Source organism: Patella vulgata, chromosome 6 (genome assembly GCF_932274485.2).
Source record: "Patella vulgata chromosome 6, xgPatVulg1.2, whole genome shotgun sequence".
Classification (NCBI taxonomy): Eukaryota; Metazoa; Mollusca; class Gastropoda; family Patellidae; genus Patella; species Patella vulgata.
The window spans coordinates 4306798-4334185 of record NC_065884.2 but is presented as its reverse complement, the minus strand read 5'-3'; the positions used below and the strand labels follow the sequence as shown (position 1 = coordinate 4334185).

Below are 27388 nucleotides of genomic sequence, written 5' to 3'. Positions count from 1 at the left end.
AAATGAACTTCTTGAAAAATAGAGACGTATTGGGGGAAAACCGGGTAAGTAATTGAATGAGCGTGCCATTTTTACAGGCTAATTCGCTGTTACTGTCTTGTTAATACGACGAGGCAGGAATTTATGTCGGGGTACACAATTTTAAGCTTGTTATCAGCAAGATTCGCAGCCTTGAACTCTTGTCCCTAGTCAACGCACAATGGCCCACTCTCTTTAACTTAAAGATTACTAAACTACACGTCATGTGACCGGTGACTATTAATAGATGGCGTGATCGGACTTTAACTGTTGTGTATTTAGCTACTGTTGAATGTTGATAAGTGGGAAATTGGGAGAAAATGGCGAGAATATTAGATATTATATTTTTTTCATACTTTGCCTCACATATTTCAATCACATTTTTCGTTGACATGCAAGCCATGTTTCCAAAATGGATGTTTCCCAAAGCAGTAAGTTTTTATAGTAGATCATTGCTAGACAACGGTTAAGTGGTAAAGTTCGGTCGTTAACAATGACTCAGTCGATTTTTCTATACAGTTTTTACACATTTTATTTTGTCACATTTCTTTATTGGTATATTGCTGTTGAATTTTATTGCACTGTATTTATTTATTTTTTATTTTATTTTTTTTTTCATCGTGAACAGGTGTTATTAATGTTTGCATCATATCTTTTTTGGTTTTAGTTTTAAAGTTCTGTGGCGTATCCAATCTGATGAAAACACACACAAATCCTATTTCGTTTCGTTTTTTATAGTTAAAAATTTCGTTTAATTGTCTTTACTACAGTAGGGTCTGGAAGAGTTGTTATTTAACAGGCGTTCCAGTTGATGTGAGGTATGAGCCAATGAAACGGTCTGTTACGGCGAGTTCTTGGCGTGCTCTGGACGGAACTGTGGGTAAACCCCTAGAAACCTCAACACTGATTAATTAATCAATATCTGACGTCATAGGGCCAAAAGCTGTCCGTATGACTCCTGGCGCGACCTTCCACTACAACTGGTCAGATCTTCATGTAGTGTAGGCCATCGAAAGTATAAAAGTATTTTAATCAGATTGTGGCGTATCCACAATTATTAGGGATAAATATCAGAGTAATCCGCTATTATTTAATTTAAAATGATTTCAATAAACGGTCATGTCTGTTAAAGATACATTCCCGCGTACAAACTGGGTGATTTAATGGTATATATGGACTAAAAACATATTCAATCTAATTAATTTGTCATAATTTTGCTTCAAATCCTTCTCAAACATTGTAATTGCGAAGGAATGCCCTGCTATAAAAATTCGATCAAACCAGGTCATGGTTACGTCACGTCATGGTTACGTCAGAGGAGAATTCATTGCATACATAAGACCATGTTGTCTTTAATCGCTTACTATGTATTACAAATATCGAATCCTAATTAAATTCTCGGAGTATCCACTACCCGCGTCTTTTTCCATCATTTTTATCTCAGAGAGTGTTGTACGTCTAACTCTTCATAAAGTTTATCAACTTGTACATCAAGCGCTCAATGTTCGTGTGTGACCTTTGACATCACGCGTGCAGAAATTCCTAATCGTCGGGCTGTCGATTAGGGGAACCCTTATATTTTTGTCCTGTATACGCTCCATGAGTGTTTTTCGGGGAATCCAGTATTTTTCTAGTAAGATTGGATATCTCTACTTTCCATATATATACCAAAATTGCCATACTTTTATTGGAAATAACCACCCGATAAATACTTTTCTGGGAACCCATCTTTAAAGAAAATACATACTGACGACCAAGTTGTGGCGTGGGGCATGGTTCAATGCCTCCTGCTTCCTCTTATACACGCATTGGATTTTAATCTAGAGTAATTTCAGTGCGTGCACGTTTTTGTTGTACATTTGGACTACATCGTCTATTTGACGTTTATTTTTAAAAACGGAAATCAGTTGAGGAAGGCCCGAGAGGCTTTGGTTTAGACTAGTTTCATTCATTCCTTTTTTTATTTATTTCAGTGTGTGGAGTTAAAAGAATGGTATACACATGCGGCTCGAGATCCGTTAATGGGGGATCCAAAACCCTGGTTTATATCATTCTGTTTTTGTGAAATCACCATTCAACTAGTGTGTTTCTTCCTGGGGGTTTACGTCTTTTATAAAGGTTAGTCAACTTCAATAGAAGGCTTGATCTCGCTTTAACTACGTACATCTTATCAAGGCCTTTACGTAATACCCTGCATATTTCGGCACTAATTTCGTTTGAGTACAAGCCCAGCTTGTGAGCCTATCAAATTCCTCGATCGTCGCGAATACCAAGTCTCTCGCTTTCAAGCTAAAATGTCTACTTGTGATAATCGAGTTGCAAAGATTCATTCAATGTCAAGGTTTCCGTGGAGGTCGCGATGTCACAAACTCTGTTTGGACGCTACTGCTCACGTGTCTGTAGATAATGTAGCTATAAGTTCGGGAATTGTGAAGTAAACAAGCAACGTCCAGATGTTGTAAAACTCGCAGTCGTTGCTTCAGAAACATGAAGGTTGGTATGCTGTGTGATTTTTAAGCCCTGGTGGCTCAGTGAGTAAGATACCACATTGCTAATCGAAGGTCTCGAGTTCACTGTCGGTGTTGGCCGAGAAAGTTCCCCGGGATTTTTTGGCCCGGTTTTGTGAAATGTCAGTGGTGCGGGACGTAGGGCCTGACAAGGACAGCTGTCCAGTCGTTCATATGGGACGAAAACACACATTGGCGTGCACGTAAAAGAATCCTTGACAGTTGGAATTCGAAATAAGAATAGGCCGTAGATCCGCTGTCCGGGCAAAATCTTCCACTTAGTACATTGCATGGCGTCAATAGTCCGATTAACAATCAACGGGAGAGAGAGAGAGAGAGAGAGAGAGAGAGTTACCTAACCGTTACGAGTATTTGAAAGAGAGAGAGATGGGGTTTGACGTCCACTCGACACAAACTTGGTCATTTCGGGACTAACCCATGGTTCAATTTTATTACAATAATTCACTTGCGCGTAGGGGTCTTTAGCAGTGGGGGAAACCGGAGGACCCGGTAGGAGAAAAACCACGAGGTTGGACAGGCAACCCTACTCCTTGTCACGTACAACCGGGGAATCGAAACCACGCCAGTTGACTCAATGACAGACTTTTATGATACAGCGCGCACGTGCTAACCATTCGGCCATCCAACCCCTCTTAACAACCACCAATACCTAACTGAGTAACAAAATAATTCGGGTTTAAACAAAGCTCCAGATGTTTACGTAATGTTACGTCATGACCCATGAAATTTATTAACCAGTGCATGGCAGAATATTGCAGAAAAATTAATTTCGTGACAAGCAAGGCTATCAAAACAGCTACAATGTAAACATACTTTCGCCGTTTTAATACCTTAAATCACTGTCCAAAGTTTGAGGGAAGACCCTAGATTAAACGATGGGGGTGTCATGTTGCTGTACTTAGGATATATTTTCGTGAACGGAGAGAATAGACACACTCCCTCAAAAAGCTCAAGTATGAGCAGGCAATCCAGCAATGGCCAGAGAGGGATTTCTCGGGCCATTGCTTCAGAAATATGCCTCTCCCCACCCCCGTATATCCGATAATGATTAAAGAGGACATTACATAAAGTTATTAAGTTATTTCACACACACTGACTTGTGTTGATTTTCTCCGGGTCCTCCGGTTTCCCCCCACTGCTAAAGAAATAAAATTGAACCATGTGTTAGTCCCGAAATGACTTAGTTTGTTTCGGGTGGACGTTAAACCCATTCTCTCTCTCCTTACTTGTGTTGACGCCATTAATGTTGGGTTTTTCGATTCTGTTATGTTTTTGGTTTCATTTTTAGTGAATCCTCATAGCACACTGTATGGCGTTTGACCGTCTTCATTAGTCCAGTTGGTGTAAGCCTGGATTCATTAGTCCAGTCGGTGTAAGCCTGGATTCATTAGTCCAGTCGGTGTAAGCCTAGATTCATTAGTCCAGTCGGTGTAAGCCTGGATTCATTAGTCCAGTCGGTGTAAGCCTGGATTCATTAGTCCAGTCGGTGCAGAAACGTAGGACGTAACGTTAAACCCCATTTCATTTCATTGAACTTCCGTGTTTCAAAAATCAGTTTAGTCCTTGAAAACGTTGTAAATAGTAAGGGTCTATTTATATTTGCAGGTGTTGAGAAATGTAAATGGAGTCGAATCCCGCTGATGTTATATGGCAGTCATACCGCCACCACCGTATTCTGCATTGCCTTTGAAATTCTGTTTGGAGATTTTAGGGGCTACAACCATCCAGCGCCAAGAAATATGAACGAACGTTTGTTTCTACTGGCTATTTATAGTCCGTATCTAATTATACCACTGTTGCTAGTATTTGATACAGTCTTTAGCCCCCTCTATCGGGAAACAAAAATAACAACAAACGGTAAAACTAAGGTGAAGTAACTCACAAGTCTTTTATCAAATTAAAGGGACATAAGTTCTTTGAATTGATTGACAAAATAAACTTTTAAGTTCGTGTATTGCATGAAAACGATTATATCGACATCATTGTTTACGTCCCTAAAACTTTCCACTCAAATTCTAAGGCCCGATATCCATAGATCGACCTCCTTGAATTCCACTCAAATTTTGAATTTTATTTATATAACCTTGGCCTGTTTTAATTACAAACTGCAAATTGTAGTCAAAGTTACTCTTACAGTCAATAAAATTTAGAAAAAAAAATCTGACGTCTTCTTCGGAACTAACTTGTATTATAATTGTTTGAACAAATGCAGTTTATCATAAATTTTATAATAGTTCACTGTGTTTATTTCACTTGTCATGTAATTTAATTATTTAAATCCTGCCCACCATTAAGGCCACGTGGAATTGAATTCTTGTTCTTCCTGAACACCTATTAAAAATTCCAGTCTGATTAAAACACAGATACTATTTCGTTTCGTTTTTTATAATTTAAAATTTCGTTTTACTTAAATTGTCTTCACAACAATAGGATCTGGAAGAGTTGTTATAGAACAGGCGTTCTAGTTGATGAGGAACTGTGGGTAAACCCCTAGAAACGTCAACGCTAATTGATCTATCAATGCCTGACGTAATAGGGCCAAATTCCGCTCGTATGACCTCTGACGCGACCTCCCACTACAACTGGTAGTGTAGGCCATGGAAAGTATATAAAAAACGAAACGAAATATAGATCTGTATTTTGTGGACCTGCTCCATTTAATTAAAACACTAAATATTGCATCAAAGCTTCATTTCACCATATTTTATAATTTCATGCGACAGACTGTCGTTTTGTTTTGTCACGTGTGCATGAATTTATTTGTACTATTTGTGATATATATGTGCCGTTCTTTATACAAATTGATAACCTAAATCATAATCCGTTGTATATTTCACTCAACACGGGGATTATAACGTTGTATATTTCACTAAACATGGGGATTATAACGTTGTATATTTCACTAAACATGGGGATTATAACGTTGTATATTTCACTAAACATGGGGAGTATAACGTTGTATATTTCACTAATGGGGATTATAACGTTGTATATTTCACTAAACATGGGAATTATAACGTTGTATATTTCACTTATCATGGGGATTATAACGTTGTATATTTCACTAAACATAACGTTATTGCTTTCTTTATCATTATCAATAGTATTTAACAATAGTAGCAACTTAAAGAGGTGCCGATGTCGTCCTTGCGATACAATGCGACTGTGTGCGATTGGGTCTGATGCAGCTTTGAGTGTTCCCAATTTATCTATTGATTGTCTTTTTCGATTAAAATATCAAGCTACCCTATCCTTCTATTTAGTGACGGGTTCATGTGAACGGCAGGATATGCTTACCCTGTCTCTAACATCTGATACCACCTAGCTAACATATTGTTATTGTACTTATTTTTATATTAAGTTGAAATCGAACTGTTTGGCTGTATTAATATCGATAAGATAAACTATGTTCAGAAGAATGTTGAATGTTTGTGAATATGTATATGTGGTTTTATTATTGTGGATGTTTCCAGTAATAAATAGAGTTATCTTTAGTAAAGTACTTTGTTTGTCATTATGTAATGAGTGTTGAACACAAAGGTAGTGTACGTCCAGTCCTTGTACCCAGGCGTAAAGTCGCTACCATGCACACATCTCCCAGCAATGGCGTATAATGATGCCATACAGTGTTAACGCCTGTTCACAACCTCTTGAACACAAAAGCAGTATCCCAGTCATTATCGTACCCAGGCGTAGGCTCGCTACCGGTTCCTGGGAAATGGGTTAAAAGTTTCCCCAACAAATTTGTTCACGGCGTTTACATCATGCTTGTATCTGTTGAACACAAAGACAGTGTACACCCAGTTATTCTTGTACCTAAGACGTATACTCGCTACCACTCACTCATCTTCTAGAGACATATGTTAAAAGTTGCCTTACTATTCAATTCAGATCAGTTTATATCAGCGCTTATACTGGCTGTGGTCAGATTGCTCTAGCGAATTTACACGAGAATAAACCCAAATGGCCGTCTATAGTTTGTAGTTGGACTAAGACTAGTAATTATTTTACAGAATGCATTTATGTTCAAAAATAAAAATGTTCTGTTTAATTCAAAATTCATGTGCTTTTAAATTTCTGTCTGAATTTCCGCAGTTTTCTGATGTATTATAGCGTTTGCAGAATGCCGCACAGCTCATCTGAAAATGCATAGATTTTCATAATCTTTGGCCAGGGCATTGCATATATGTTTGTTTATTAGATAACAACAGATTTGTTTAAACTGCAGACTACCCCTTATTTCATGATGGACGAATGTAGTGCCAGTTATAAATAGATAATTTTGTCCCTTAATTTTTTTCTCCCCTCTTCCTGCATTTTTGGGTTGACCTTTTGGTCTAGAATTGGAGAAAAGGGATCAAATTTGCAATTTCATAGCAGTTTTGGGTAATACTGATGATATTACAGAGGAGGGATAGGGGGTGTAAAGCAGTGTCGGACTGGGCCCACCTGTCCACCTGTCCGTGACAGGTGGGCCTAAGCTCATTAAAAAAAAGTGGGCCTAAGCCTATAAAGAAAAAAGAGAAAGAAAAAACAAGCAAAAAAAAAAGAGAAAGAAATGACAGGTGGAGGAAAGAAAAGAAAGAAGGAGAGGACAGGACAGGGCACGGGTTGTGTCCTGTCCTCTCCTTCCTTCTTTCCTAATGATAGTGCTCTTAGGTCATTCTGTTATCTAATTGTATCAGGAAATAAACAATTTGCCTTCTTCTGCTTTGGTCTGAAATGCTTGGAAAATGGGTTTGCGGTTTGTGTGGGCCTTCGGCCCACCAGTCCGGCACTGGTAAAGTGTCTTTCTGCAGAGCAATCATTGTCGGAAGTGAGATTTTCACCCCTGTCAACATCAAATCCCCGTAGCAAAAAATCTAAATGGTCAACCCCCTACAAATTTATGATGAGGATATTGCCAAATGTGGTCCCCATTGTGCCAATAAGGATTGGAACAAATAGCTACAGCCTGTGATGTTACAGCCATTTAACATTGAAATCTATTGGCAAATAATTGCTAGTCTTGAGTCCAGTTCAGTCAAGAGAAGTTACCGCCCTTAGAAAATAATAGTCCTATATTGTTGCCGCTCCCGCACCCCTCCATAGGTTAGTGCTAAATGATAAGGCCAGCTCAATTTATCGTCATAGATCACGAGGTGTAAACAGGGCTAGCGCTAATCCAAGCCCTAATCCTAACTCAATTAAACGTCACTCGATTGTAATTCTGTTTATCCCGGACTGGCAATCGAGGAGCCTTCCTGTGAAAACACTTTTGAAGTCAGAAGTAGTCATTTCGGGTCAATTTTAACAAACCGTTTCACTAAAGGGATACTCGATTGAAGGTTCCGGAATTGAATTCTCTCAACCCCAAAAACAATCTGATTAAAATACAGATCTATATATCGTTTCGTTTTTTTTTTTTATACTTCCGATGGCCTTCACTACATGACGATCTGGCAGTTATAGTGGGAGTTCACGTCAGGGGTCAAACGAGCGGCTCTTGACCTATGACGTCAGACATTGATTAATCAATCGGCGTTGACGTTTCTAGTGGTTTACCCACAGTTCCGTGCATAAAAAGGCCAAGAATTCGCCGTAACAGACCGCTTCATTGGCTAATCCCTCACATCAACAAGAAATAGCGCCATACACGTGGGAAGGGTTCATTGTCAATTTGACACTTCAAGGAAGGGTTGATGAAAACTGCCGCTTGCTGGTTTATCCCATCCATGTTTGCTTTCCTATCGGTTCTTGCATAAGATTTACTGTTTAGCGTATCTTTGCTTTAGTGTGTTACGTTTAATTTGATCGGGCGACGTATTCGTCGACGTCAACGTCAAGCGACAACACTGCAAGAGAAGTGGTTCAGATTGCCCCAAATCGTGATTGGACGGTTGATTAGGAGAATGCCACGACGAATTGCTGAATGTCTGAGGATTGGTGGAGCAATTACTCATTATTAAGACAAAAATCAAAAACGTCCATTTTCACTTTTGACAGTGTATCTCTTTGCGAGTGAAATGGGGCCGTCAGATAAACCGCCCATATGAACTGTTTATGTTCATGTGTAGGCAATTGGCCTGTTATTAACATACACTGGTTACCTCTAATAAAAACACCAGTGCATTTCCACAGTTTTGTATTATTTCTGAATATCCCCTACCTTTTTGTGAAGAGTATATAACAACTCTTCCAGATCCTAGTGTAGTAAAAACAAGTAAAACGAAATTTTGAACTATAAAAAACGAAACGAAATAGGACCTGTGTTTTAATCCGATTACCACCAAAAACAGTGGCAATCGAGTGAAAAGGGAGATTTGGGACTAACATATGCGCCGTCTGAATAAGAAAATATCTCAACCAACCATGGCACACCACCACCGTTATCCGGACTGAGAGAACTGTAACAGGATTCAATTACACGTCACTCGATTGTAATTCTGTATATCCCGGACTGGCAATCGAGGAGCATTCCTTAAAACAGAACTCGACAGTAAACCCATCACGATTGTTCCCTAAAGGCCTTTCCGACATGGTTTCCCCTTGTCAGTGGTGCAGAATGGAGGGCCTGACAAGGACAGCTGTCTAGTCCTTCGGATGAGACGAAAAACCGAGGTCCCGTGTATACATTGGAATGCACGTAAAAGATCCCTTGGCAGTTGGAATTCGATATAAGAGTAGGCGATAGTGCCGCTGCCCGGGCAAAATTTCCCTCATAGCACACTGTATGGCATATGCCCGTCTTCATTAGCCCAGTATAGGAGCAGAACAGTAGGACGTTAAACCCCATTTCATTTCATTTCATTTCCCTAAAGGCCGACCGGTCCTGATAAACATTAACGTACTAATGGCTGGTGGGTGTAATGACCTCTTTAGGTTATTAACTTACATAAATCATTACGTGAGAACGTGTCAGTATATCACGAGGATAATGGACATATTCTAACAGTAGGCGCCATTTTGTCTATTGAACAACTTCCTTTTACCGTAACACAAACAACTGTTTCTTTTCAGTAAAATACGAGTAGCCATTGATAACATCATTGAATGGGATAATAATTGTAACAGTTGCAATTAGCAAACCTTTTTCATCTAATTATAGTGAATCTAAAAGAAATAGGCTAGTATAGGGTCTGTTGATGCAAGTCATAGCTAGAACCGGAACTTTGTTCCGGCATCAAAGAGAGAGAAATGGGGTTTAACGTCCACTCGACAAGATTCGGTTATTTCGGGACTAACATATGGTTCAATTTTATTTCAATAATTAGCTTGCGCGTATGCGTTTTAACAGTAGGATGAAACAGGAAGACCCGGAAAAAACCCACGGCCAGGCGACCCTGCTCCTTGTCACGTACAAGCGGGCCGACTTCAAAAACTGTGAATGAACGTCGCTAGGGTGTGTATTAAGGTAAGAATGGAATTAAAGAAATAGGGTTTAACGTCCTACTTTTCTGCCCCATCTGGGCTAATGAAGACGGGCATACGCAGTGCAGTGGGATATGTGGGAAATTTGTCCAGATATGTAGCCTACACTTATGTGTACGATATGTATATACTATATAGATGTGTAAACTGTAGAGATGTGTATACTGTAGAGATGTGTATATTGTAGAGATGTGTATATTGTAGAGATGTGTATACTGTAAAGGTGTGTATACTGTAGAGATGTGTATACTGTAGAGATGTGTATACTGTAGAGGTGTGTATACTGTAGAGATGTGTATACTGTAGAGATGTGTATACTGTAGAGATGTGTATACTGTAGAGATATGTATACTGTAGAGGTGTGTATACTATAGAGATATGTACACTGTAGAGATGTGTAAACTGTAGAGATGTGTATACTGTAGAGATGTGTATACTGTAGAGATGTGTATATTGTAGAGATGTGTATACTGTAGGGATGTGTACACTGTAGGGATGTGTACACTGTAGAGATGTGTACACAGTAGAGATGTGTATACTGTAGAGATGTGTACACTGTAGAGGTGTGTACCATGTAGAAGTGTGTACACTGTAGGGATGTGTATACTGTAGGGATGTGTATATTGTAGAGATGTGTACACTGTAGGGATGTGTGCCATGTAGAGATGTGTATACTGTAGAGATGTGTACACTGTAGAGGTGTGTACACTGTAGGTATGTGTACACTGTAGGGATGTGTATACTGTAGAGATGTGTATATTGTAGAGATGTGTATACTGTAGAGGTGTGTATACTGTAGAGATGTGTACACTGTAGGGATGTGTATACTGTAGGGATGTGTATATTGTAGAGATGTGTACACTGTAGGGATGTGTATACTGTAGAGATGTGTACACTGTAGGGATGTGTGCCATGTAGAGATGTGTATACTGTAGGGATGTGTATACTGTAGAGATGTGTACACTGTAGGGATGTGTATATTGTAGAGGTGTGTATACTGTAGAGATGTGTGTAATGTAGAGATGTGTATACTTTAGAGATGTATATACTATAGAGATGTGTATACTGTAGAGATGTGTATACTGTAGAGATGTGTATACTGTAGAGATGTGTACACTGTAGAGGTGTGTACACTATAGAGATGTGTATACTGTAGAGATGTGTATACTGTAGGGATGTGTATACTGTAGAGGTGTGTTTACTGTAGAGATGTGTATACTGTAGGGATGACACAAATTAAGTACAGGGGTATTTGGGCAACTAAAATATTTAGAATTCTTCATATTTAGTTTAACCCATTGACTACAGCGTTTATGCAGTGAATACCACATCAGAACCATGTGAACAGTTCAGATTTGTTGTCTTTAGATCCTCATTTTTTGTGTAAACAACACACTGTGACCCCTTTGTTTCCTTTCACCCATTTTACAGTGTAGTCAACAAAGTTTCTGGTGGCTATAAATTTTGTTGCTTGGCAACATAATATATATATTTGATACAGCGAAGAATTCAATGGAAATATTTTATTTAAACATCTATATACATGTAAATTAAGGAATTCAGGAAGCTCTTAAAAACCACAAAAGTTGAACCTCTGAATGGAATATTGGTCCAAAAATGGTTCAACTCCTTTCAGTATTTACTAAGATATGTTGAACTGAAAATTTTGCAACATTCAGCCTCGTCTGTGGACGATATAAATGATCAGAAACTTTAAAGATAAGTACATAATTAAAAACGGCTGTTACTGTATTTAAAGTTACAATTTCATATTTTCTAGGGAAGTCAAAACATAATTATTTCTATGTCTTTTGCTCAATAGGTTGTCAACTCATTATTATACAATCATAGGTGTCATTCTCACACTTAAAAATCTTCACACCGGAAATAATAACACAATTACCTCCCAATTACCTCCCTTGTTTCCCTATTCCCCACCATGGAATAGCTATCTTCAAACGTTTGAATTTGAAGTTGAAAATGATATTTTTGCCAATTTCTCAACTGGCAATAGTGAATTATAGGATTAATAGGATTATTCTTTAACAGGGTAGGACTGTTTATAGATACCATCTATTTTAGGGATTTATTTTAATACATTTTAAAAATATAACTTAACAATATGAAATTGTAACTTTAAAGGCTCAATACCACTCTTGTTGTAACTGAATAATATGTCCCAATCTTTATTCTGGTCAACAAATTGTGCTATTTTAGAATATTTCAATTAATTGATGATACAAATTTCATCTTAACACACCTTATTTAAAAATTTTGAAAAATTCAACATAATGGTTTGAAACGTCTAACGTAAACCTTTTCAAATGAAACTTCGATTTTATAATATTTTCGAACCCTCTGGGCAAGTAAAATAGGATGTAATGGATAATTTACACAACAGGTAGGACACTTAAACATCTAGTACTTAGATAGAGATATTATTTATTTTCTGGAGCTTTCAAGCCAGCAAGAGTGTTATTGTCCCTTTAAGGTGACGTTTCAACTGGATAGAGTAAAAACACATACTTATTGTAAACAGCTATTACTGTATTTAAGGCAACATTTCGACCCTGTTTCTCTCAACGTTATCAAGCTAATGCACTAATACAGATATGAGGCAATTATGTTGTTATAATTTCTTTATATATTTGACTCATTGTCATGTTAATAAATGTCTAATTAATAATTTATATAACATTTCAGGCCTAAAGAAAGACCTGCAATAAGCAGATTTAGCTGTTGTATAATGTATGTTTAATTTTTATGTTTAAATCCGGTCCAGCATTAAGGCCACCTCAAAATGAATTCTTGTTCTTCAGGAAAGCCTATTAGCTCTCACATAATGCTGTTTAATTAAACTAGAACCCAGATATTATTTCAAATCGGTTTCAACATCTTCGTTTCATTTCAATTTTCCTTATCCCCAGCACATCTTATCCCCAGCCCATAATTTCATTCATCATAACATAGTGTATTAACATCGGTTTTATCCAATCACATATTTACAATATTGCCTAGATGATATTTAAATTATAAAATGTTAATTATGCCTAGACAATCTGACGTCTGCTAGGAATGTTTGCCACCTGTCTGTGATAAATGTTTAACAACGTCCACCCAATCCCAGCCTCTCGGCCGATCAGTCTCTGAACCAAATTTATCCATTATTCTCCGCTTTTGGGCTTTTGTTAACTGTTCTTTTTTCTCTTTTTTCTTTGGAGCATCTTCAGGGGAAGTAACTCCATGATCTACTTTCTCTATCTACAAATCAGAAATAAAATGAAATGGGGTTTAAAGTCCTGCTTTCTTTGTCTACAAATCAGAAATGGAAGGAAATGAAATCAAATGGGGTTTAACGTCCCACTGTTCTGCTCCGACTGGGCTAATGAAGACGGGCATATGCCATGCAATGTGCTATGAGAGAAATTTTGCTCGGGCAGAGAAATGTGCCAAAAATATCCTACTACTTTCGATTGAGGGAGTAACTCCAATCACTTCATCAGTAGTTTCCAGTACAACTGCTGTCCGGGCAAAATTTCCCTCACAGCACACCGAATGTATGGTGCAGAACAGTAGGACGTTAAACCTCATTTCAATTCCCAGTGCAACTTCTAAAAAAAGCTATCAATTTCCAAACTGTGATGTAATTCTGTACCTATTAATACCTAGAAAATAAATAGGCTAATGAAGCCGGATATATGCCTTGTTTTGCCCTACGGAGAAATTTTGTCTGGACAGTCGGATTACCATCTATTCTTTATCGTGTTCCAATTGCTAACTGATCTTTAAATGTGTGTCCGTTTTTTGGACCATCTGAATAACTAGACCCAGTTGCTTACCAGGCCCTCCATCCTGCATCCCTGACAAGGGGGAAACCACACTCCCCCGAGGAAAAAAACAAAAAAAACCAAGTGCAGAGTTTAAAGAGACTAACCTGGATAACTGTTGGAGTGTCTGGTTGATCAGATATTAAGGAGTCCAGATTATCCTTCACAGAATCAAATAACGAATAAGTCATACAGGTACCTAATAAATCCTCCACCTATAAAAACATCATAGATGTCGTAAGTAATTTCTCTTCATAATATAGACCAATCCAATTTGAATTTTCATTCTTCAAGAACACCTATTAAATTTTACTTCTGATTTCTTCATAAAAATACTAATTTAGATACAAAAATACTTGGTTGTTATAGTAAAAAGCTGCTAGTTCAAGTTTAGAAACATGAGAGGCTTATTTTTCTTATCAAGACCACGAAAAACTAAAATTTAAATTGCTTTGGTCTTACTTGTAGAATCAAGCTACCATAACAATCTGATTAAAACACAGATCCTATTTCATTTCGTTTTTTTATAGTTCAAAATTTCGATTTAATTGTCTTGACTGCACTAGGATCTGGAAGAGTTGTTATATAACCCACGTTCTGGATGATGTCAGGGATTAGTCAATAAAATGGTTTGTTACAGCGAGTTTTTGGCATGAGGTGCATGGAACTGTGGATAAACCCCTAGAAACGTCAAAGCTGATTGATTAATCAATGTCTGACGTCAAAGGGTCAAAAGCCGTTCGGAGGACCTCTGATGCTATCTTTTCCTATAACCGGTCAGATCTTCATGTAGTGGAGGCCATCAAAAAAATAAACAAAGGAAACGAAATATAGATCTGTATTTTAATCAGATTGAAACTTTCCAGTTAATATTTAGTTGACCTATCATTATATCGCTCAGTGTAGAGAAGTCACGGATCGGAAATGTGTTTTGAGAAACAAACTGCCCCAAGTTTATGTCCATCATTGCCATGATTTGAATTAGGGATATTTTATTGTGAGTCTATTTAACCACATGACACTCAATTTTTCTTTTTGATTTTGAGTGAAGCCATATCACTATAAGAAAGAGAGAAATGGGGTTTAAAGTCCACTCGACACAAACTAGGCCATTTTGGGACTAACGCATGGTTCAATTTTATTTCAATAAATCGCTTGCGCGTAGGCATCTGTAGCAGTGGGAGGAAACCAGAGAAAACTCAAAGTACCCGAGATTCGAAATCACATCAGTTGACTCAATGGCAGACCTTACGATACAGTGCGCACATGCTAACCATTCGGCCATCCAACAGAAAAAATTAAGTATGTTATATTTACTTGCTGTTTGAGGTGGCTCATTATCGTAGTTTTTACTTCCTCTAATCTGAAATATATACCATAATAACCATAGTAACACTTGACAAATTATATTTGACCAAGGTTTTCACTTGACAAAATTATAACTAAAAACATGAATGAATATGACAAATAAGCCAATAAATTTTTTATTTTGAGGTGTTTTACACTAAAAAAAACCATCAAATTTAACTTTAATTATTGTTTGATTGAGTCAGTACTTGTAAATTCAAGGGAATTATTATGACTGACCGCTTAAGGAGAGTGACCTAGTAATAAAATCTACTAGATGATTAAATGTTAATTACAGGATTGGCAGAGGGGACATGACAGGATGTTATCAACAAGGGAAGTTAATTTGGCGTTGTTTCGTTAAATTTATAACATGAACAGAGATCACTGATTGCTATAGAGGAGAGAGAGAGAGAGAGAGAGAGAGAGAGAGAGAGAGACGTTCAGTCCACACAAAAAAAGGTCATTTCGGGACTAACATAGATTTCAATTTTATTTCAATTATTCATTTGCACATAGGGGTCTTTATCAGTGAGAGAAAACTGGATGGACCCATAGTAAACCCACGAGGTTGGATAGGGGACCCTACTGCTTTTCACATACAACCTGGGAATCGAAACCAGGCCAGTTGACACAATGACATACCTTATGATACAACACACATGCTAACCATTTGGCGATCCAACCCCCCTTAGACAAGTGATTTTTTATGGAATGGATGAAACCAATGAAATCCTACTGGGGGTATTTTAGGGAGCTGCTTGCAAAGAGATGTTGCTTAAAAAGAGTGGCTGTTTGTACGAATGATTGAAAGGACATAATTGCAGCAGACATAACAAGATAACAAGTTGGTAAGGTGTTGGAAAATATCAGAGAAATAAGTGTTTAACTGCCACTCAACACAAACTGGGCCATTCCAGGATTTAACTATTTAATTTCAATAATTTGCTTGCACGTAAGAGGTCTTTAGCTGTGGAATGAAACTTGGAGGATCCGGAGAAAAAATGTGAGGTTGGGTAGGCAATACTACTTCAATCAAATTCCAAATAATAAATAGATAAATTCAAGCAACAGTGTGTGCACGAGGGGAACGATAACTTACATGTGTTTATTGTAGAAAAGATCTAGATTTATATCAGGGGAAGATTCTGGGTAATTCTCACCCCATTTTATCTCTATCATAAAGGATCTGTGATCCCCGTCTGCTCCATACTGTAATAAAAAACGTAAAAAATATACTCTCATATTTACTGTCTTTCATACCAAATAAAGATTTCAAATTTCATATTTTATTTAAACATAAGTGGGGCTGGGTGGTCGTGTGGTTGAACGTGTCCACCTTAAAGCAAGAATTTCATATTTTCTAAGAAAGTCAAAACATAATTATTTCTATGTCTTTTGCTCAATAGGTTATCAACTCACTATTATACGATCATAGGTGTCATTCTCACACTTAAATCTCATTTACACAGGAAATAACAACACAATTACCTCCATTGTTTTCCTATTGAAAACAATGGTCAGCCATTTCCTCAACGTTGGAATTTGAAGTGAAAAATGATATTTTTGCCAATTTCTCAGCTGGCAATAGCGAATTATAGGATTAATAGGATTATTCTTTAATTAACAAGGTAGGACTGTTTATGGATACCATCTATTTTAAGGCTTTATTTTAATAAATTTTAAAAATATAACTTAAAAATTTGAAATTTCCGCTTTAAATCACAATGTGTGTCATTGAGGCAAGTGGCGTGGTTTCGATTCTGAGCTAATCCGTGACAAGGAGTAAGAGTAGGTTTTCTTCAGATCTTCCAGTTTCCTCCCTCTAGTAAAGACCCCTACTAGCAAGCGATAATTTAAAATAAAATTGTTCCACATGTTAGTCTCTAAATGACCTAGTTTGTGTCAAATGAAGGTTAAACCCCATTTCTCTCTTTAAATACAAGGAATGGGTTTAACGACCACTCGAGACAAATTAGGTCATTTCGGGACTAGCATATATGGTTCAATTTTATTTCAATAATTCGCTTGTGCGTAGGAGTCTTAAGCAGTGGGAGAAAACCGGAGGACGCAGAGAAAACCCACGAGGTTAGACAGGTGACCCTACTCCTTGTCACGTACAACCAGGTCTCGAAACCACGCCAGTCGACTCAGTGACAGATCTTGTGAAACAGCGCGGACGTGCTAAACATTCGGCCATTCAACCCCCCTCAGCCAACTCCGCTGCAAACTGTCTGCTCTTTGAGTGTACCAAATGACTCCTTCCAATATTCAAGTACAGTCTAAAGTTCTATTTAGCCCGAGGTTTACTTAAATTTCACAGAGCACATCATACCACTTCTCATTTTGTAAGTGGTTGTGGGAGTCTAACGCGTGCACTTTAGATAGAACAGTCTGTCATAGAGAGTCTGGTTTCCTCCCTCTGTCATTCAGAGTCACCTGTCCAACCCTGTGGGTTTTCTTCAGGTTCTTCGGTTTCCTCCCACTGCTAAAGACATCTACGCGCTAGCGAATAATTGATAGCCTGGTTTCCTCCCACTGCTAAAGACATCTACGCGCTAGCGAATAATTGATAGCCTGGTTTCCTCCCACTGCTAAAGACCTGTACACAGAAATAAAATCATAACATATAGTAGGGTGGCCCACGCACCTACAGAAATACAGTCCACCGCTGATAGTTCGAGACTACCACTGAAGCGTGCACATTCGCCGTGTCGAGGCCAACTTTCTGACAGTATGATACTATAAATAGCCATGGCACGTGCAATTCTCTACAAATCTATCAACTATTACAGCCGTAAAAAAATTATTGTTGACGATTTTGAATAGCAGTGAAATTAAGCTTCTTGGTTATTACAGCAGATTTAGAAATTACGTTCGTTTCATTTTTTAAATCGCTTTATCATTAACTGTACCGTTAAGAGCGGCATTTTTTGGTTTAGTACAAATAATATCTCAGAAACACTCGGGTTAGACAGGAACATGATACTAGCAGTAGTTTCATTTTACTTTTACAAGCTTCTTAAAACAATTGTTGAGCTAGCTAACGTGCTCATTTCTAAATTCAATTTCTTGTTCTAGCTTTCTGTTATGTTTCGTAAAAAAGTAGTCTTGATTATCCCGACCTGTCAATCAGTCCTAGAATGGTCGATAGACTGGTTAAGCGAGACTAATTTCAAAACAAGGGCACGTAACCTATCTTTTACTCAAAAGTGTCTGGATGTTATGGACGACACATGGAACCAGTTTTCAGTCTATTATTTATAGATGATTAATGGTCATAGCTTATTAAGTACAACATGATCGTTTATTTAGTGACTATAATTGTGTGAAACTGATTTGAGGCTTGGCATATATATAAATATTGTGGCGAAATTGTCGAGATATATGGAGATATTTATTTATGGTGGGTCACCCTACATATAGCCTAGTTTGTGTTGAGCGGACATTATCTCTCTCCTCCCCCTCTCTCTCTGTAATTTAGTAGCCTCCATAAAGACTAACCTTGTATTGATACGTAGTTGTGTTGACTTTTTTAAAATTCTCATCCCCATCATAAATAGATTCTAATACTTCAATCTCCTCCTGTACAGAAGCAAATTAAAAAATATAAAAATAGATGTGGTTTCAAACCATTAATTTAAACATACATTATGCAAGAGCAAAATCTGCTTATTACAAGTCTTTCTTTAGGCCTGAAATGTTATATAAACTATTAATTAGACATTAATTAACCTATCCAGACCATAATAAATTCTCGATGTCAAGGCTAGCCTTCGATGTTGGCTGGATTAGATTCCTATCTGCCGGTAACGGCCATTGATAATTAAATTAAAAAAGTGGATAATCGAGACTATGCTGTTTATATTAATGATTTTAGTAATGATGATCGAGACTATGCAAAAATTTCACCCGCTTCTTTCTCGGCTCATAGTGGATCAATTTGACTGAAATTTTCAGCAAATTAACTTTACACTACCTAGTTTTTAACTATTATAGTGAGAACTGCCATCTCTTTATCTAATCTCCCATAATGTATCTTTAATTAATAATGCAAGGTTAATGTATTTTACTTTTAGACCAATTGTAAGCTGTACATGTATGTATAATGAAAGATACATTATTTAAGACCTAAATCTGCCTATTGCAGGTTTATATTATATAAATTACTATTTAAACATTTATTCACATAATCAGCTCTCTAGACCTTATGATGGCAGAGATTAAAATGTATTAAAACATGATCCCTATTCAATAATTTGATCCTACCCCTCACCCGAACAATAAAATATACATTGGATAATGGAGACTTACATTTATTGGTGTCCATAGTTTCAGGACATTAGTGATAATACACCTTTTATTAACTTTCATATATTTTAAATTTAGGATTAAATTAAATATACCTCTTGTTGTTCAAGACAACTCATCCTGACTTTTAATATGATTCACAACCTCTTCATTTACCAAACATCATTAGTTTACACCACCTGGTGTTGATAAAACCAGATAATTCAAGTTAAACCCTCCTTTTCTTTCTCTTTATATACCCGTAAGCTGAAAAGGTACAAAATTTTGAATCTCAAAATGATTTAAAATTGGGAGGTAGAGTGGGGGAGGGGACCAGGTGGTCAAGAAACTCAGCTCATAAATGTTGTGGATTTTATTCTGTAGCAAAATGTCCCACAAGATGATATTATTCATCTGTTTCTTGATATGGAGCGAATGGATTAAAATTAGTTTAGATTCCTAGCCAACATAATTCTACTGTCATTTTGCGATAAACACATATGCTACATGTATGGTAATCCTTATTTCTATGCTATGTATGTCAATCATGTACATGTATGCAATTGGAAGGGGATTTTTCCCTGTCAGACAGCAGTGTTCCTGCTTGTTCAAAGATCCAACAGTCAGGGGTATATGTACATGTCTGCTATGCCTATTGTGTACAAATGTCAATGTGTGGCATTTGGTGTTTTTATACCATCCGAATGACTATTATTCAATTCCCCTGTCATTTAGGCAGGCATTATTATCAAAATAATCATGACAATGCTAGTCGAATATTCCGTTCATCCTTTCTATGTTCGTTAGTCCAATTTTAAAGTTACGTTTCCAAGATACTTTGTTAGGCTGAATGACAGCTTTTTTTTTCTTTTTTTTTTTTAGTCACCCTTCACAAAAATCGACCCAGAACAACTTATCAGCATCTTTCCTCCTCGGGAAGGCCATTCCATCCAAACGTGAAATTTCATAATTGTAAATGAACATAAACCACTTCTTTAATTAGTTCCTCCCTTATTTTTTTAAGAAGAAATTTCTATAAGATTTTAGTAATTAACTTTTTTCTAGACAAACTTACAACACAAAAATAGAAAACCGGAACACGTTGTTTACAGAATATAAAATTCGATTATCCAGACAATTTTTTTATTATGATTCTTTTGGAAATTCCGTCTTGATAACAACACCTATATTTAAGATATCAAACGCGACTCGTTTTTTGAAGAATGGGTAGGGGGGATAACAATTCCGCATGGTTGGGATCAGACCACATAAAAATTATCCCTTGATCAGGATGGATAATAATACCGTTCCACTAGGAACGGTGTAATCAAGTGAAGGGAGTTGGGGGAGGGCTAAAGTTATGGGAAAAAGTATTAGGCTACGACAGGAGAAGCGTAATTTTTGGAAAGTTTTAGTTTTTCATCCTCAATGAAATATTCTGCTGACGACATTTACACAGTTTATTGTTTAATAATATTTCAGACTACAAACATATAATCACTTACTAAACGGTTTTTATCGTCGTCATATTCTTAATGTCCCATTTACAAATTCGATGTTTTAATCATATTCATAAACTCTCAATTAATTTGTTTAAGTTTCCCTCATCAGTGGTGTTGAACAGGGGCCTGACAAGGACAATTGTCTAGTCGTTTGGATGGGACAAAAAACCGAGGTCCCGTGTACACAATAATTGGCGAACACGTAATAGATCCCTTGAGCAATTGGAATTGGATATAAGAGTAGTCCGTAGTGTCGCTGTCCGGGTAAAATTTCGCTTATTAGCCCAGTCGGGACAGAACAGTAGGACATTAAACCCCATTTCATTAAGTTTCAAAATAAAGACAAGGTGTGTCTGAGAGTTTCTAGTCAAAAAAAGAGTCGTTTAGAAACGACGGTAAAATTTTTTATAGGGGTAGCATTACTATTTGACTAAAGATACGTTATGTTAGATTTAGATACGGAGATTGTAGTTCTCGCTATGATAATTAAAAATTAGATCATGCAAAGGGAATATGTTGAAAATTTTAGTCAAATTACCTCATTCTTAACGAAGAAATCAGTAGTTTTGAAAAGATGCGTGCATTGATTGTTTATTATCGTAACAACGGTACTTGTTATTCGAGACTTGACATCGCTTATCGATCTATTTTTAAATTAAATCATTAAATGACCAAAGAGTTCTAATCTACTTAAAATCGGAACCATCCGGTAGCCTAGGGAGTTGATTATAAGCTTGGTATGTTAATGAATGTTTATATATTAGTTGATATAACATTACAAGCCAATATAAAAACCTCTAATAGGCAGATTTAGTTCTTACATAATACAACTTTATTACTAATTTGGTTATTAAATCTTTAAGCCCGAGAATTCACCTTTAAACGGGTTAGTTCAACAGAGGCTTCCCCCTTGTCTATAAACTTTCTTTCCCAATATCACAAAGAGAAAAAATGGGGGTTAACGTCACCTCGACACAAACTAGGTCATTTCGGGACTAAATATAGTGCTATTTTATTTCAATATTTCGCTTGCGCATAGAGGACCCGGGCAAAACCCACGGGGTTGGACAGGCGACTCTACTCCTTGTCACGTACAAGCGGGGAATCGAAACTACACCACTTGACTCTATGGCAGACCTTATGATCCAACGCGCAAGCGTTAAACAACTAGACCATCCAAACCCCCTTCTCAATATCAAAACTATTTGCCGTTAGAATTTGTTTTTGTGTGTGTTTCTGCTTGTATTTACTTTTTCTAGAATTATTGCCGCTATGATTTTAAGTTACGCTTTTGAGAAATTAGACCAAAGAATTCTATTTTTATTTTTGTCGAGACTTGATTAAGTTTTTTTTTTAGGTTTTTTATTTCATTTATTTGTTTATGTTTTAATTTGCATCGTATTTACATTTTACAGTATGTACTATTAAATACAAAAACAAATATTTACTCGCATTATTTAAATTCTGAGACGAACGTTATTAAAGGGCCATGATATTGAATAATTATACAATTCCCCTTTTACACATATATAATGGAATTTTCCCTTTTATACATGACGTGTCCTTAAATGGATTTTCCCTTTTATGCATGTGTCCTTAAATGGGTTTTACCTTTTATACATTACTGGGATTTTTCCTTTTACACTATAATGGGATTTTCCCTTTTATACACGTGTCCTTAAAAGGACTTTACCTTTTATACATTACGGGGATTTTCCCTTTTACACATATATAATGGGATTTTCCCTTTTATACACGTGTCCTTAAATGGACATTACCTTTTATACATTACTGGGATTTTCCCTTTTATACACATATAATGCGAATTCCCCTTTTATACTTGTGCCCTTTAATGAAATGTTCCCGTTTGTACACGTGCCTTTAATAGGACTTTCCCTTTAATACATATGCCCTTAATGGCACTTTCTCTTTTACACTTATCTAATGGGCCTTTTAATTTTATGCAAGTGCCTTAAATGGACTTTCCCTTTTATGCAAATGCCCTTAAAGGGACTTTCCCTTATATACATAGGTATGCCATTAACGTGACGCTGCCTTTTATACACGTGTCCATAATGGGATTTTCTTGTGGTTGGATGGCCGAATGGTTAGCACGTGCGCGTTGTATCAAAAGGTATCTCTCTCTCTCTCTCTCTCGACGTTAAAATCCATTTCATTTTTCAATTTTTCACATTCATTTTCATTACTCTGGTTATGTGTGCAATACGATATATGGTAAATTGTGCCCGGATACTGGCGTCCCACCTAATCTGCTTTAGAGGGGGGGTGGGCGAACAATGGGCAGGCATTCTATAGTCTACTGAATCCCGCATAAATCTATTTCTTTAGTCCACTTTAAGATTTCGGCAAGGTTGCTGAGATGTAAATAAGGTTAGGGCACGCGATTGTTGACGAGATTGTAGATTAGGGTTTTGGGTTTGGGCTAGGTCCAGGGTTAGGGTTAACACTAGTCCTGTATACATCTCGTGACCATTGACCAAATCTGGAGGTGTCCTTTAGAATTAGATCTAACCATAATACCCCACCATGTGACTAATGCGGGCCTTCCGGGATGATCTCATCTCATTCACCCATCCTGGGATTCGAACCGAGTCAAGAAAGCTAGCGACCTCACCACTGTACATGAACAGCAAGGCTTGAATAAGATTAGCGTTTTATCTCGTCACAAATGATGCCAAAAGGTTATATTGACTGTGTTTACATACGATTTATAAACCATCCTTTATTATCGTTTGCAACCCGACATGCAGACTTTCCTTCGAATTGGCTTTTTTTTTCAAAATTATATTTAGATCCGCCCTATTTGTTTGGATGTTGAACGCACCATACATGTTATTTGTTTTGTAGAAATTCTCACTGTGGTTGATTAATTCTATTGCTATGGTGATTCATTTTACTGGTATTTAATAATTCACCATCTTATAGAATAAATACTCCACCAAATACCACGTGTATGTGTTCATCGGTGCGCGCGGTGGATATAAATAGGCGCGAAAAACCATTCTAACCAGACGACAGAATCATACCACGATAATAGCAGACGGTGATATCCCACACTGGTGTATGTTAATTTTCTAGAGAAATAATAATTTACGTTTGAAGATTCCACGTGCTAGCAGACGATAATATAGTTCGACATTAGCAGACGATAATCTGGCACGAGATAGTTGGGCAGACCATAAGTTTACCTGTGTTTCTGACATTTGATAAATCGTTTGAAGAAGGCGGAATTTACAAGCCACGGTACAGCTTCGTTTACACGCTGACGTCACAGATATATACACTGGTTTACTGAGAAGCAGACGTTCACCAGATTCCTCAAGGTCGGATCAATAGCAGACGATATTTTAAATCGCAGACGAATTTTGAAGTTTTATTTTGTATTTCATTGAAAAGCAAACAGACAAAGATGGCCTCCTCACGTTTGGTTCCAATAAAGCGGGAAGAATGGAGTTTCTTCGATCGACAGAGATCGATATTCTCATCGATGAATAAAGATATGGAAAAGGAATGGAAGGATTTCGACATGGAACTGGAACGAATCCGTAAAGAAATGTTTACATTGACTCCCACTGACTCTGGAATGGGTCAGCTCACTTCTGGAGCAGATTTCGGAAATTTTGGAACCGACATGGATTTCGGAAAGATGGGATCTGGCATGGATTTCGGAAAGATGGGATCCGGGATGGACTTAATGAAATCCGAGATGAGCAAACTTGAAAATTCCGCCGGATTCGGAAATATGAACAGTAACCTGATTCAAGTCGACAAACCATTCGTCACGGACATGGACGGTAACAAAAAACTCTCCATTCGTTTTGATGTCAGTCAGTTCAAACCAGAGGAAATCTCCGTGAAAACCATGGACAACAAGCTGATGATTCACGCCAAGCACACTGAAGAATCTCCAGGACGTAAGGTCTACAGGGAATTCAGTAAACAATACGTCCTCCCCAACAAGATCGACCCCTTAAAACTTAACTCCATTCTCTCGAAGGATGGGGTACTCAATATCGAAGCACCTGCTCCTGACGCCGTCGAGGCACCTAGAGAAAGGATTCTACCCATTCAACGATTATAAACTTTTAATAATTGTGTGTGTTTATTGCAAATTTTGAGATCGTGCGAGAACTTGATTTGAGGAATGCTGAGAAACTGGTGATGTGTGCTTTTTGACCTTTCATTTTTTGTTATTTGATGGCTTTTGTGTAGCCGAGAATTCCTAACAGTGTTAAAACAAAATACAAATAAAAACTAAATATTGTTCCCGAGAAAGAAACATTAAAGAATATTCCATACTATACAAAATATTGGAACTATACGATGTTCTATTTGTAGACCAATGCGATGATCAAAGGCCATAAAACAGCTTCTAAAATATGTGTTTAATGACAAAAATGTATGAAATAGCGTTTTGCTTGCTCACAATTAAAAGGTACTAGCATTTAAACATATCTTTTATTTATATTAATATATGAACATGCTTTAACTATAAACACTATGTATAGATAGACATATTATATTAATATATGAACATGCTTTAACTATAAACACTATGTATAGATAGACAATATATCTACGGTATGAATCTAGGTGTGGTGCTACGCCCTTTTTATTTCCTGCTTATGGCCCACACCCTGGTCTGGGCATTTTTCGTTTTAAGTAAAATTTGAACTTGTTTAGTTCAAAAGTAGGAAGAACTCTCGAAACCCCAAAATATTAAAAGTCCCCTTATATCTCATTCAAGCTTTCCTCCCCTTAGTGGAAATGACGTTTTGGACCTTGCAGATGTTCTAAACATGAGATTCTGTGTTTTTAGTATATTTGTTGAATTATTAAGTTGTATGCACAATATGTTAAATAAGGAAACGTGGGCTTTCGGTTTTAATTTAGTAGAATATTCTAATAGATTTTATTTGTACATAATTATTGTAGATATTTTAAATTTTATACTAAATTGTTTTTAAATAAAAATCACCTGTTTTGTTATAATTTTGATTTAGTTTTTGATAATTAAAACCAGAAAAGTAACAGATGAAATATTTTAAGAATGAAGCACGTTTATTATGATAGGTAATATCCTTTTATAGATCATAGCTCTTGGCCACATTCTTAAAATATGTTTTTGTCAATAAGCTTCCGGGACAGAAATAGAACTAAAGTTATCTTCGCTTGCTACTACTTCTGCCGACGGGATGTGCAAAGGGGAGGGGGTGCAATGGTGTAGGATGTGCAATGGGCATGTTTCCAATGGGGAGGATGGGCAATATGTGGGCATGGAACGGGGAGGGATGTGCAATACGCAATATATGCCATGGGCAATGCATGTGCAATGGGGAGGGGTGCAATGGTGTAGGATGTGCAATGGGCATGTTCCAATGGCGGGGATTGGCAATATGTGCATGGATTAGGGAGGGTTGATGCAATGGAAGGCTTGGCAATGATGCGGCATGTGCAATGGGTGGGTGTGTTATGGGTGGATGTGTAACAGGTACAATTTAGAGCCTAGACTTAGGTCATGGGTTGTTTAGGTGCAATAGCTGTTTGTATATAAAACATCTATAGATCTAGCTGACAAGCTTTATCATAGCTTTCAAAAGTAAATCAAAGACCAACAAAGCAGTAGATGTATTTGAGCGCGATGTTAGTGTTATAGAACAATCATGTGTCTGGGTTGGGACAATTCGTTCCATGTGCAATGAGAACATCAATTACAAAATGAAATGAAATGGAGTTGAAGGGCCTACTGTTCTGCACCAATCTGGCTAATAACCTTGGTGCTTTTGTACTCTTCATCAAATTCCAACTGCCCAGGGGTGTTGTACGTGTACACGGGACGTCTCTTAATCCTACTAGACACTGTTCTTTGTCCTACACGGCGGGCCTGACAAGGAGAGCTGTCTAGTCGTTCGGATGGAACGAAAAAACGAGGTCCCGTGTATACATTGACGTGCGCGTAAAAGGTCCCTTGGCAGTTGGAATTCGTTATAATTGTAAGCCATAGTGCCGCTGTCCGGGCAAAATTTCCCTTATTGCACACTGTATGGCGTATGCCCGTCTTCATTAGTCCAGGTTAGGAGCAGAACAGTAGGACGTTAAACTCCATTTCATTTCATTTCATTTCTCAGCCACGGGGGTCGAACATCGGAACTCCAGGTTAGCGAGCCAACGTCTTACTCACCGGACCACCGCGACTCACAGGATAAGGAGAAAAGAGGTGGCTGGGGTGTCCACTCAGGGGTTGGTTTATTTTATTTATTTTTTTGTTATTTCGGCAACCGAGGGTAGGAACCTGGAACCACCGTCGAGGTTAAGTAGGCCACACTACTTCTGGTCACACACAGTCATGAGATAGAACTAAAACTTTGCATAGATGACTCACCTCGTGACATACATGTACAGAGAATCTAAGATGATGTATCAGTAAAAATATATTGGTATGGCC

The 27388-nt window shown here is 37.4% G+C and overlaps 3 protein-coding genes and 1 pseudogene across 3 annotated transcripts; 2 read left to right on the top strand and 2 right to left on the bottom strand.

The window, feature by feature from the left end:
- Nucleotides 1–245: 245 nt before the first annotated feature.
- Nucleotides 246–6045, top strand: LOC126823730 (sigma intracellular receptor 2). Its single transcript, XM_050552700.2, has 3 exons — nucleotides 246–449; nucleotides 1992–2136; nucleotides 4152–6045. Exons 1-3 carry the CDS (start codon nucleotides 339–341, stop codon nucleotides 4421–4423), a joined length of 528 nt encoding a protein of 175 aa, XP_050408657.2. The 5' UTR covers nucleotides 246–338; the 3' UTR covers nucleotides 4424–6045.
- A 340-nt stretch (nucleotides 6046–6385) lies between these two features.
- Nucleotides 6386–12113, bottom strand: LOC130013122 (uncharacterized; annotated as a pseudogene).
- Nucleotides 11465–20596, bottom strand: LOC126823595 (RWD domain-containing protein 4). The gene is made up of 7 exons (XM_056102035.1): nucleotides 20496–20596; nucleotides 19537–19687; nucleotides 18635–18715; nucleotides 16233–16342; nucleotides 15101–15146; nucleotides 13891–13998; nucleotides 11465–13217 (listed from the first exon to the last, which is right to left on the bottom strand). The coding sequence occupies exons 2-7, from the start codon at nucleotides 19558–19560 to the stop codon at nucleotides 13026–13028; spliced, it is 561 nt and encodes a 186-aa protein (XP_055958010.1). The 5' UTR covers nucleotides 19561–19687; nucleotides 20496–20596; the 3' UTR covers nucleotides 11465–13025.
- A 3296-nt stretch (nucleotides 20597–23892) lies between these two features.
- On the top strand, nucleotides 23893–25935 carry LOC126823594 (heat shock protein 27). The gene has a single exon (XM_050552515.2). The coding sequence runs from the start codon at nucleotides 24353–24355 to the stop codon at nucleotides 25022–25024; it is 672 nt and encodes a 223-aa protein (XP_050408472.2). The 5' UTR covers nucleotides 23893–24352; the 3' UTR covers nucleotides 25025–25935.
- Nucleotides 25936–27388: the final 1453 nt, after the last annotated feature.

Excerpts from the sequence above, each read along its gene's own strand:
- LOC126823730 (XM_050552700.2), top strand. The coding sequence starts at position 339 with ATGGCGAGAATATTAGATATTATATTTTTTTCATACTTTGCCTCACAT. Across the intron at positions 450-1,991 it reads AATGGATGTTTCCCAAAGCA|TGTGTGGAGTTAAAAGAATG; the intron begins GTAAGTTTTTAT and ends TATTTATTTCAG. Across the intron at positions 2,137-4,151 it reads GGTTTACGTCTTTTATAAAG|GTGTTGAGAAATGTAAATGG; the intron begins GTTAGTCAACTT and ends TTATATTTGCAG.
- LOC126823595 (XM_056102035.1), bottom strand. The coding sequence starts at position 19,560 with ATGAGTTGTCTTGAACAACAAGAG. Across the intron at positions 18,716-19,536 it reads GTTGTCTTGAACAACAAGAG|GAGGAGATTGAAGTATTAGA; the intron begins GTATATTTAATT and ends GCTTCTGTACAG. Across the intron at positions 15,147-16,232 it reads CTTTTCTACAATAAACACAT|ATTAGAGGAAGTAAAAACTA; the intron begins GTAAGTTATCGT and ends TATATATTTCAG.
- LOC126823594 (XM_050552515.2), top strand. The coding sequence starts at position 24,353 with ATGGCCTCCTCACGTTTGGTTCCAATAAAGCGGGAAGAATGGAGTTTC.